Source organism: Salvelinus namaycush, chromosome 42 (assembly GCF_016432855.1).
Source record: "Salvelinus namaycush isolate Seneca chromosome 42, SaNama_1.0, whole genome shotgun sequence".
Lineage (NCBI taxonomy): Eukaryota > Metazoa > Chordata > Actinopteri > Salmoniformes > Salmonidae > Salvelinus > Salvelinus namaycush.
The window spans coordinates 15389950-15402099 of record NC_052348.1 but is presented as its reverse complement, the minus strand read 5'-3'; the positions used below and the strand labels follow the sequence as shown (position 1 = coordinate 15402099).

The window sequence follows — 12150 nt, the reverse complement described above, 5'->3', positions numbered from 1 at the left end:
TACTTGCATTCTTATACTGTAAATTCCTACATGGGCGTCTAATATTCAAGTACTGAGGAGCTCAACAGATTGCCAAGGAATCTTTAAAGGTCAACAAAGAGCAATGTTCATGTGTGGCAGATAGACAGTGATCGATTTGGGCTCCGGTCCAAGGCACTGCATCTCAGTTCTAGAGGCGTCACTACAGACCCTGATTCGATTCCAGGCTGTATCATAACCAGACGTGATAGGGAGTCCCATAGGGCGGCGCACAATTAGCCAAGCGTCGTTAGGGTTTGGCTGGGGTAGGCCATCATTGTAAATAAGATTTTGTTCTTAAATGACTTGCCTAGTTAAATAAAGCTTAAATAAAATAAAAATCGTGATGCTTACTGTTGCACTTTGCCAAGCAGATTAAGCTGCAGTAGAATGTGGTGACCCGTTTGGCTGCATTTCAACATTGATAGATTATTCCTGCCAACGCTATTTCCTGGTTAGCTCTCACTATTCTGTATATGTGCGATATATTACATTGAGTGCGTCTGAGTATCTGTATGCAAGTGTGTGTGAGCAGGAGTAGCTGTGAGGGTATATGGGTCTGAGTGTGTGTGTGTGTGTGTGTGTGTGTGTGTGTGTGTGTGTGTGTGTGTGTGTGTGTGTGTGTGTGTGTGTGTGTGTGTGTGTGTGTGTGTGTGTGTGTGTGACTTTTTCACATTTTGTTGAGTTACAATGATTCAAATGGATTTGTCATCTTTTGTCAACGATCTACACAAAATACTTGAATGTCAAAGTGGAAGAAAAATTCTAACATTTTATTTTATTAATGGAAAATAAAACACTAATATATTTTGATTAGATAAGCATTCAACCCCCTGAATCACCTTTGGCAGCTATTACAGCTGTGAGCCTTTCTGGGTAAGTCTCTAAGAGCTTTGCACACCTGGATCGTACAATATTTCCCTATTATTCTTTTTAAAATTCTTCAAGCTCTGTCAAGTTGGTTGTTAATCATTGCTAGACAGCCATTTTCAAGTCTTGCCATAGATTTTCAAGCCAATTGAAGTCAAAACTGTAACTAGGCCACTCAAGAACATTCAATGTTGTCTTAGTAAACTCCAGTGTATAGTTGGCCTTGCGTTTAGGTTATTGTCCTGCTGAAAGGTGTATTTGTCTCTCAGTGGCAGTTGGAAAGCAGACTGAATCAGGTTTTCCTCTTGAACTTTGCCTGTGCTTAGCTCTATCTCCTTTTCTTTTTATCAAAACAAATTCCCTTGCCGATGACAAGCATACCCACAACATGCAGCCACCACTATGCTTGAAAGTATGAAGAGTGGTACTCAGTAATGTGTTGTGCTGGATTTTCTCCAAACATAATGCTTTGAATTCAGGACAAAAAGTTAATTTCTTAGCCACATTTTTAGCAGTATTACTTTAGTGCCTTATTGCAAACAGGATGTATGTTTTGGAATATTTTTATTCTGTACAGGCTTCCTTCTTTTCACTCTGTCATTTAGGTTAGTATTGTGGAGTAACTACAATGTTGTTGATCCATCCTCAGTTTTCTCCTATCACAGCCATTTAACTGGTTGAAATCTCTGAGCGGTTTCCTTCCTCTCTGTCAATTGAGTTAGGAAGGACACCTGTATCTTTGTAGTGATTGGGTGTATTGATACACCATCCAAAGTACCAATCTACCAATAGGTGCCCTTTTTTGCGAGGCATTGAAAAAGCTTCCTGGTTTTTGAATACTTATTCAGTCAAGACATTTCAGCTTTTCATTTTGAATTAATTTGTAAAAATGTCTAAAAACACAATTCCACTTTGACATTATGGGGTATTGTGTGTAGATCAGTGACACAAAATCTCCATTGAATCCATTTTAAATTCAGGCTGTAACACAATAAAATGTGAAAAAAGTCAAGGGGTGTGAATACTTTCTGAAGGCACTGTATACATGAGCTTGTGTATCTGAGGGTTAGTGTGTGTGTTGTGTGTTACCTGGTAGTCATAGCCAGTGCTGAAGAGCACATTGTTGGCAGTAGGGTGCCACTCGATGAGGCCCACCCTGCGGCTGTGACCCTGCAACTCCTTCCACGGCACCGTCAGGTTCTTCAGCACACCATGGGGAGGGATGTCCCACACCTTCACCTGTTAGAGCCACACACACACACACACACACACACACACACACACACACACACACACACACACACACACACACACACACACACACACACACACACACACACACACACACACACACACACACACACAGGCACACCCACGTGCAGACACACAAATACACATGCACACACAAGGACACACATAAAAAGTTACATACACACACTTCAAAGCTAACCATTGACTAGAGCCAACTCACATAGCCAGACTGAAAGGTGAGGAATTTGAGACTGACCAGCGGCTAATTCATAACACACAAAGAAGAGTTGTAACTCTCAAACATGTTACAGGTGGTAGTACAGGTCAGGACTTCAGACAGCTATTACCTAGGCCCTCAGTTATCTTTGACTGTTTAAAAGATGTTGCTCTAACCCCAGTTGGTTACTTAGTCAGTGGTATGAAATGAATGGAAAAGTGATTTTGTGTGTGTGTGTGTGTGTGTACACTACTGACCGTGGAGTCCTCTGAGCAGGAGGCTATACAGAAGTCGTTGAAGGGGTTCCATTTGATGTCCAGTACGTTACCTCTGTGGCCTGACACTTTGGGGTGAAGGGGGTCCACCTTCCCTGTCTAAATAACACAGACAGGGGGGGGGGGGGCAATAGAACATTACATCAGGCCTCACACTCCTGCCCTGAAGTCAGTGTGTGTTTGCAAGATTCCTAGGAGCCATGGGGTCAGGAGAAGGTGGAGCAAGAGTCTGAGGTTTGATATTATTCATCATTACATCAGGTAGAAATGTGTAGGCAGGATACAGACTATACATAAAAAGATAAGGACTAATATTGAAGGTAAACAGGGGAAATCGCAAGATAAAATGTATATTCATTACTACTAAGAAACCGATCAACAAATATCCAGTATTCAAAGTCAGGGACAGAATTTGTCCAGGTAAACATGATGTAATCGGCAGACCAGCCAAGAAAGAACCAAGTCTGACTCCTCTTTACAAGTCAGGACAGGCAGCCTACCTCAGCATACTGAACGACAACCTCACTACAGAGCTAACCAGCAAGTCTATGCAAGGCGGCATAGCAAGCCCTTCACCTGCCTGAAGACAATTGAGCAATAGGCAATGACAGTAAGGAATAGTTTACGAATAATTCACTTCAATACCCTAGCTGGCTAACATGATGGCAAAGGTGGTACATTAAGAAGTTATTTAAGAAAGTGTGTAAAAACAGTTTTAAAAGCCAACCTTATTGATATGTTTGATTCTTTAGATGTCTGTCAACTCAGACACTTCCTGAATAGATCTAGACATAATGTATCAAGATCAGCAACTTATGACAGAGGCGAGCATGTTGAGCAATGTTGGGGCGTGTTCACTATTCACCATTGTTTTTAACACAACATGTCTCTATTACACAATCATTTTGGTCTCAATCTGATTTGCATCAGACAATTCAAGAAGTTTAAGAATGCAGTAATCCAGGCCTGTCTTAGTCAGACTTACAGTAACTCAGTCTTATTCAGGCTCCCCTTACTAATGAGTCTGAAAAGAACCACTCACAAGTGACAGGTGACTGACACAGCACACATACACACACACAGACACTGCATGACATCATTGGTGTCCAGGAGGAGCATGGTGTGTGTGTGTGTGTGTGTGTGTGTGTGTGTGTGTGTGTGTGTGTGTGTGTGTGTGTGTGTGTGTGTGTGTGTGTGTGTGTGTGTGTGTGTGTGTGTGTGTGTGTGTGTGTGTGTGTGTGTGTGGGCAAGGTGTGTTTGGGATAGGGGGGTGAGCCCTGAAACTACATTAATGACTCAGTCTAAGAACATGCTATCAGAGAGAGAGATGGGTCATAGATGTATTAGATTATAGGAACCGAACGGTGTGTGTGTGCGTGCCTGTGTGTGTGCCGGGGTACGGGAGGGCGTCTCTGAGACAAGCCATAGTTTCAACTCCTTGCGACGGGTGGAGGGGGACATAGGTGAGTTATGTCATTCCTGAGTCCCTATGTAACTCCTGTCTGAGCCAAGAAGAGGAGTATGATAAATTCAGAGAGAGACCCCTTCAAGAAGAAAGAGGGAAAAAAAGAAGGGAGAAGACAGGGAAAAAGGAAGAGGGAAAAGAGGGAGCGGTGGATCGAGAGCCTTTCTGATGAATGAAAGCCTGTAAATTGAGCTGATGTTCAGGTGAAGAGGTCTGGAGGTGCTATAGCCGTACAGGGAGTTGGAAGAGAAAGACAAGTTCAGTGGAGAGATCAACACAATGTCTCCACTGATGAGAGGCTATACATAATAAGGACATCTTTAAAAACATCATTTACGAGTCAGATTGATATCTAGACAGCAAAGGGAAGGAGGGAGAAAGAGTTTGTGGAGGGGTAACAAAATAAAGATGACAGGCGTTTTAGGAGGGAAAGTTATGGGTTAGACGGCTTAACTTTCCCTGTGTTTTTTTGCCGGTCTTTGGCTGGGGCGCTGTTTGAAGTGAATCCCCCAAAACATCAGCCTTAGCAACAGACTACAGAGGGCTTGGAGGGATACCTCAAAATGAAAAGTCAAAGCTAAAAACAGACATTTTAGGTAATATAACGCGGCAGGGCATCTCATACAATATGTCCAGAATCTATCAAATGTAAAGAACCTCAAATACTCACTAATTCACCAACAATGACATCACCCTGTAGGTAGAAGTTACCCCTAACGACTGACACAGGGTCATATATTCTGATCCCAGACCTATGGTTAAGAAAAACTTCTACCTCGACAAGAGAGAGAGATTTCACATCTATTTCTCAAAAAAAGCAAAGGTGGGCGGAGACTCACGTGATGGACAGAGAGGACCAGGAAGGCTCCACCCCCGGCGCACTCTGTGATGACGGCAATGAAACGCGGGTTGACGGCGCAGAAGTGGTTGTCGTGGACGCTCCGCGTGATGGGCACGCCATCGTAGCAGTTCTCCTTGGTGGCGGCCTTACCGAACACGTGGCGGAACTTGGAGCTGCGATACTGAGGACGCCATGTCATCTAGGATGGAGAGAGCAAGAGAAAATGTATAATCCTGTTTTTTGGATCAACATCATACATTACTACACAAACACATTAGGCAGAGCGGGAGACAAGGCAGAGGAGGGGAGAAGTAGGGAGAGAGAGATGGAGGAGGAGGGGAGAAGGAGGGAGAGGGAGGAGAGGGGGAGAGAGAGGAAGAAGGGTCAATGAAGGAGAATTGCCTGTTCATCAAAGTTAATTTAATGGTGCCTTTAACAAGGTTGTTGATTGTTGGACCCGCGTACAACAAAACACAGATACAGAACTAGATATATGCCTTAAAGAGACGGCACTTTAGCCCAATCTTACCAGAGTGTGAGAGATCCATCTATGTCAACCAGACATTAAAAAAATATCTCTAAAAAGCAGGCCACCACATAAGTTATTAGAGTCAAAATGGCAAGCTGCCCACTTTAATTGACATTCTGCACAGTGACAGGATAGATGGACCTATTGTAAAGCTGCACCCTAACACTGTCAACCACCACGGGGGATTGGAACCGTTTAGTAAAGTGAAGAGCAAGATAATCACTATTAGACCTCCCCCAAACCGTAAGCCTCTTGTTAGTCTATCCGCCTCTCTTCAGCCTGCACTTCAGGATCCTATCCATTAGGGAAAACGTTTTAAAACATTTTCAACGGGAAGCTAAAAAGAGTGTTTCTTGTTGGACCAGGTAGTCCCTCCCTGTTTCAGTCTGTTTTAATGCCTGTTAAAGCCAACCCAGCCCTCCAGCTAGTGGATAAGTCATCTGTGTGAATGCTAGGCTAAGTGCCTGTGTGGAAGAACGTCTGGGACCCAGCCTGGCTAGCCAACATGTCTGTCTGCCTGCATGTCTATTACTGCTGCATGGTCATTATTTATGAATTAGAGGAGAGGCTGGTGGACCTGAGGTTACAGTACAGTAACAGTACAGGACCAAAACAGTGAGCAGGATGAAGCTGCCCCTATAGACGCTGATCTTAGGTCAGTGTTTCCCTCAAATGGTCAAGGTTAGGGTATGATGAGAGTAAACCGAAAGGTCGCTGGTTCGAAACCCGAGCTGACTAGGTGAGAAATCTGCCTGCGTGCCCGTGAGCAAGGCACTTAACCCTAATTGCTCTGGATAAGAGCATCTGCTAAATTACAAAAATTTAAATAGGAGTAGTATGTAGTGGCTCCTCAAACACTGGTCTAAGGTCAGTTTAGCATTTTTATTTCCAATGGTTAAAGTTAAAGGTTTGCTGAGTGTAAACTGATCCTAGATCTGTGCCTAAAAGCAACCGCTATCTGGAGCCCAAAGGATATGGGCTGTTGTGTCACCTGGAAATGACCTATGGCTTAATGACATCATCCCTCTCTGTGTTTGGATGGAAGTGAGTTTTTTCTGGCGATATAGATGGTGTCAGTAAAAATATATAAGGCAACGAGGAAAACAGAGTGACGTCATTGTGGGGGAAAGAGGTAAAAATAACACACTGGGAGCCAGGCAGGCCAGTGGTTGGTTGGTGCGGGTGTGGCTTTAGTGGTGGTGGCTGGTTGGCCTCAACAGAAGCAGAGAGGGGGAGAGAGGGGAAGAGAGAGAGAGGGGTAAAGAGAGAGAGATGGGCAAGAGAGGGAAAGAAGGTGAGAGAGAAAGAAGGAAAGAAAAGGAAAGAGAGGGGGAGAGAAAGAGAGGGGGGAAAAGAGAGATGGAAAGAGAGAGAGAGAAAGAGAGAGGGGGGAAAGAGAGATGGAAAGAGAGAGAGAGAAAGAGAAAGAGAGAGGGGGAAAAGAGAGATGGAAAGAGAGAGAGAGAGAGAGAGAGAGAGAAAGAGAGAGGGGGAAAGAGAGGGAAAGGAGAGAGAAGTAGGAACAGAAAGAGAGAGGAGACTCCGAGAGATAGAGAAAAAGAAAGCGAGAAACAGGGAATAAGATTTCCCATCCTTCAGCTCGTCTCAGTCTCTGTTTACGCGTGGCCCTTTCATCTTCTACCCCCCGGGTGAGCGTTTAGAGCGCCGTGCGGTCACGCCCGAACGTTCTCTACCTGACGAGAGCTTCGTTAACCTTTTCAGGTGAGTGAATGAACCCAACCAGCCTGGCCCAACACAGATGGCTCACACTGATAATGCCATATCCCTGCAGCTGCACTGCCAACAGCTAGCTTCCTAGATGAACTACACTAGTGGAAATAATGCATTGAGACTGCTGACAAATGTTTTTACCTCAAATGAACAAAAGCCAACACACAATCCCAAACAGTGAAATATCTCAATGCATGTCAAGACAGAAAGCAGGAATGTGCCTACCAGGTCCTACGTGTATATTTACACAAACAACACAACGGTCCTATCAGACTGGGCCTATCTTCTCTCAACTCTTGCTCTGGGCAACATCTGTGTCCTCAACAGAAAGAGAAAGCAACAGCCAACAGCCATATCCCATCCCTGTCAGTAGCAGTCAGAGACAGTAGCTCTCTACTACCCCTCAGTAGGAGCCTGTTGGGTGTACCTGATAGTGTCAGCCTACTGCCTGTCAGTTTTGAGCCAGTGAGAACAGGCTTGATGAGCCATGTTGGAATGGATGATGGGACGCTGATCATTGGTTGGCTCTGGGTGGTGTTCATAAGTGCACGCAATGGAAAAAAACAGAGTAAAAACAGGGAGCTGGACTTATCCAATAAAATCACTCATTTTTGTCTTCCGTTGCACAACGTTTCGCTACAGTATTCCCTTATGAACACGACCCAGCTCCAACAAGGCTCTCTCCATTGGTTCAGCTGTGGAGAGCCGAGTTGACATCGTTCTGCTCCAAGGCTCTATTTGAATGTGTGTCTTTTCCCGCTTCGAGTCATTAACCCAAATACATAGAACCTGATCAGTATCTCTCAACCCTCTGCTTCTCTCCAAACCCACCTGCCTCTCTTCTTATTCTACAGAGGGAACACAATGACCTGAAGAACTTCACAGTGAGGGGCTTGAAAATGGCAATCTCAATAGCTGCATTTGAAATGGCAGCCTATATGATTTATTTAACCAGGAAAAGCCCATTGAGACCCAGTCTCTTTTTCGAGGGAGACCTGGCCAAGAAGGCAGCAACAATCAATACATGACAGAATTAAAACTATTTAACAACATGATCCAGCATAAAAAAAGCATTTAAACTCCTTTGTAACAGAGTCTACCATCAGAATGTGTAATTAATTCAGTGGCACTAACATATCTAGATGAAGCATGGGTTGTAGACTATTCCATGCCTCTGGTGCACAAGATGAGAAGGCAGTCTTGCCTAATAAGAGTGCATTGCTATATACAGTATATAGGCCCTGGACAAAAGTAGTGCACTATAAAGGGAATAGGGTGCCATTTCAGACACAGACAAAGTGTGACAAGCCTCCAAGAGGAGGAAAAACCCCAACCCTTTTCCCAGAAATCCAGCCTGTAGTCATAGATTTCAAATACAGAGTTAAATAGTGAGAGAAAATGACAGTTCCATTTTGTGCTTTAACAGCAGGTAGGTACACAGCTTGGCTGCATAGTGGGGGCCGTCTGAACAAGGAAATGATGACGAGTACAGATTATTCTATTTTTAACCCTGTCATCTTGCTGATCAGAAGTCTTCCACTGCTCCAAAAATGTCTAAAATGTCTGTATAGCACATTGTAAAGGCTGGATATCTCTTGCTGTATAATGGAGAGCAAGGTACATAAGATATAGAGCAAGCTCTATCAGTTGGACTCTAGAACAGCTATTTTTGTCAACGGAGGGCTATAACCAATGACTCACCACTTCATATGGTAAAAGGGTGCTGTAAAAACCACTGTGAAACGCATCACAAAGACAAATGTAGAAGACCAATCTCAAGTTGCATTTTTCACGTCTTTCATATTTCAGTGGCTTTCAACCATCTGTTCTTTAATCCTGTGAGAGCTGGGTGCGTTACCGTCTCACCTCAGTCACCTTGGTGTGTTCAGGACTCTCCACAGCCCCATGAGCCCTGGTCAAAAGTAGTGCACTATATAGGGAATGGGGTGATATTCGGGACGCATCTCTAGCTTTCCACAGGACAACATGTCAAAGTTCAGAGCCAGGAGGAGGGCAAAGTTCACATGCATTGACACTAATCCGGACGCTTATAAGAAATCCTGCTATGCCCTCAGACAAACCATCAAACAGGCAAAGCGTCAATACAGGACAAATGTATTTTATGCTAAATGTCTTTTATGCTCGCTTCAAGGCAAGCAACACTGAAGCATGCATGAGAGCACCAGCTGTTCCGGATAACTGTGTGATTACGCTTTCTATAGCCGATGTGAGCAAGTCCTTTAAACAGGTCAACATTTACAAGGCTGCGGGGCCAGACGGATTACCAGGGCGTGTACCCAGAGCATGCACGGACCAACTGGGAAGTGTCTTCACTGACATTTTCAACCTCTCCCTGACCCGAGTCAGTAATACCTACATGTTTCAAGCAGACCACCATAGTCCCTGTCCCCAAGAATGTGAAGGTAACCTGCCTAAATGACTACCGCCTCGTAGCACTCACGTCGGTAGCCATGAAGTGCATTGAAAGGCTGGTCAGGGCTCACATCAACACCATCATCCCGGAAACCTTAGATCCACTCCAATTCGCACACCGCACCAACAGATCCACAGATGACACAATCTCAATCACACTCCACATTGCCCTTTCACACCTGGACAAAATTAACACCTATGTGAGAATGCTGTTCATTGACTACAGCTCAGCATTCAACACTATAGTACCCATAAAGCTCATAAAGAGGACTAAACACCTCCCTCTGCAACCCCTTCTGTACTCCATGTTCACCCACGACTGGGTGGCCAGGCACGATTCCAACACCATCATTAAGTTTGCTGACGACACAACAGTGGTAGGCCTGATCACCGACAACGATGAGTCAGCCTATAGGGAAGATCAGAGACCTGGCAGTGTGGTGCTAGGACAACAACCTCTCCCTCAATGTGAGCAAGACAAAGAAGCTGATCGTGGACTACAGGAAAAGGAGTGCCGAACAGGCCCCCATTAATATTGACGGGGCAGAAGTGGAGCAGGTCGAGAGTTTCAAGTTCCTTGGTGTCCACATCACCAACAAACTATCATGGTCCAAACACACCAAGACAGTCGTGAAGAGGGCACGACAACACCTTTTCCCCCTCAGGAGACTGAAAATATTTGGCATGGGTTCACAGATCCTCAAAAAGTTCTACAGCTGCACCATCGAGAGCATCCTGACTGGTTGCATCACCGCCTGGTATGGCAACTGCTCGGCATCTGACCGTAAGGCTCTACAGAAGGTAGTGTGTACGGCCCAATACATCACTGGGGCCAAACGTCCTGCCTTTCAGGACCTATTTACTAGGCGGTGTCAGAGGAAGGCACAAAAAATTGTCAAAGACTCCAGTCACCCTAGTCATAGACTGTTCTCTCTGCTACCGCACGGCAAGCAGTACCAGAGCACCAAGTCTAGGTCCAAAAGGCTCCTTAACAGCTTCTACCCCCAAGCAATAAGTCGGCTGAATAATTAATCAAATGGCCACCCAAAATATTTACATTGACCCCACCACACTTTGTTTCTACACTGCTGCTACTGGCTGGGTATTATCGATGCATAGTCACTTTACCCCTACCTACATGTACAAATTACTTTGACCAACCTGTAGCCCCGCACATTGACTTGGTACCAGTACCCCCTGTATATAGCTTCGTTATTGTTATGTAATCTTATTGTTAGTTTTCTTAACTCTATTTCTTGAACTGCATTGTTGGTTAAGGGCTTGTAAGTAAGAATTTCACAGTAAGGTCTACTACACCTGTTGTATTCGGTGCATGTGACAAATAACATTTGATTTGATATCTCTATTTACCTCTGTGGCTGAGATGGACTACAGACTCTCTGTTAGAACGCCATGCTGGAAGCACCATGACACCTTCCACCACCACTAAACCTTCAACATCTCTGACATCTATCAGTGATCTCTCTCTCTAAGGATCATGTCACCTCACAACTCCCTTCACTACCCTCACAGCCTAACTACAACTCTTTCACAGCCAAACTACAACTCCCTCACAGCCAAACTACAACTCCCTCACAGCCAAACTACAACTCCCTCCACCACCCTCACAGCCAAACTACAACTCCCTCACAGCCAAACTACAACTCATTCACAGCCAAACTACAACTCCTTCACAGCCAAACTACAACTCCTTCACAGCCAAACTACAACTCCCTCACAGACAAACTACAACTCCCTCACTGCCAAACTACCACTCCCTCACAGACAAACTACCACTCCCTCACAGCCAAACTACAACTCCCTCACAGCCAAACTACAACTCCCTCAAAGCCAAACTACAATTCCCTCACAGCCAAACTACAACTCCCTCACAGCCAAACTACAACTCCCTCACAGCCAAACTACAACTCCCTCACAGCCAAACTACAACTCCTTCACAGCCAAACTACAACTCCTTCACAGCCAAACTACAACTCCTTCACAGCCAAACTACAACTCTTTCACAGCCAAACTACAACTCTTTCACAGCCAAACTACAATTCCCTCACAGCCAAACTACAACTCCCTCACAGCCAAACTACAACTCCCTCACAGACAAACTACAACTCCTTCACAGCCAAACTACAACTCCCTCACAGACAAACTACAACTCCCTCACAGCCAAACTACAACTCCCTCACAGCCAAACTACAACTCCCTCACAGACAAACTACAACTCCCTTACAGCCAAACTACAACTCCCTCCACCACCCTCACAACCAAACTACAACTCCCTCACAGACAAACTACAACTCCTTCACAGCCAAACTACAACTCCCTCACAGACAAACTACAACTCCCTCACAGACAAACTACAACTCCCTCACAGACAAACTACAACTCCCTCACAGACAAACTACAACTCCCTCACAGACAAACTACAACTCCCTCACAGCCAAACTACAACTCCCTCCACAACCAAACTACAACTCCATCTGCCCCCTTCACAACCAAACTACA

The 12150-nt window shown here is 44.8% G+C and overlaps 1 protein-coding gene across 4 annotated transcripts in view; it reads right to left on the bottom strand.

The window, feature by feature from the left end:
* coro2aa (coronin 2Aa) overlaps positions 1-12150 on the bottom strand; it is a 54732-nt gene that overhangs the window by 13842 nt on the left and 28740 nt on the right. For all 4 annotated transcript variants that reach the window (XM_038981221.1, XM_038981222.1, XM_038981225.1 and 1 more), the window contains 3 exons: positions 4936-5136; positions 2614-2730; positions 1978-2127 (listed from right to left, as the gene is read on the bottom strand). In XM_038981221.1, coding sequence (XP_038837149.1) covers positions 1978-2127; positions 2614-2730; positions 4936-5136 — 468 coding nt within the window. The remainder of the gene's footprint in view (positions 1-1977; positions 2128-2613; positions 2731-4935; positions 5137-12150) is intronic.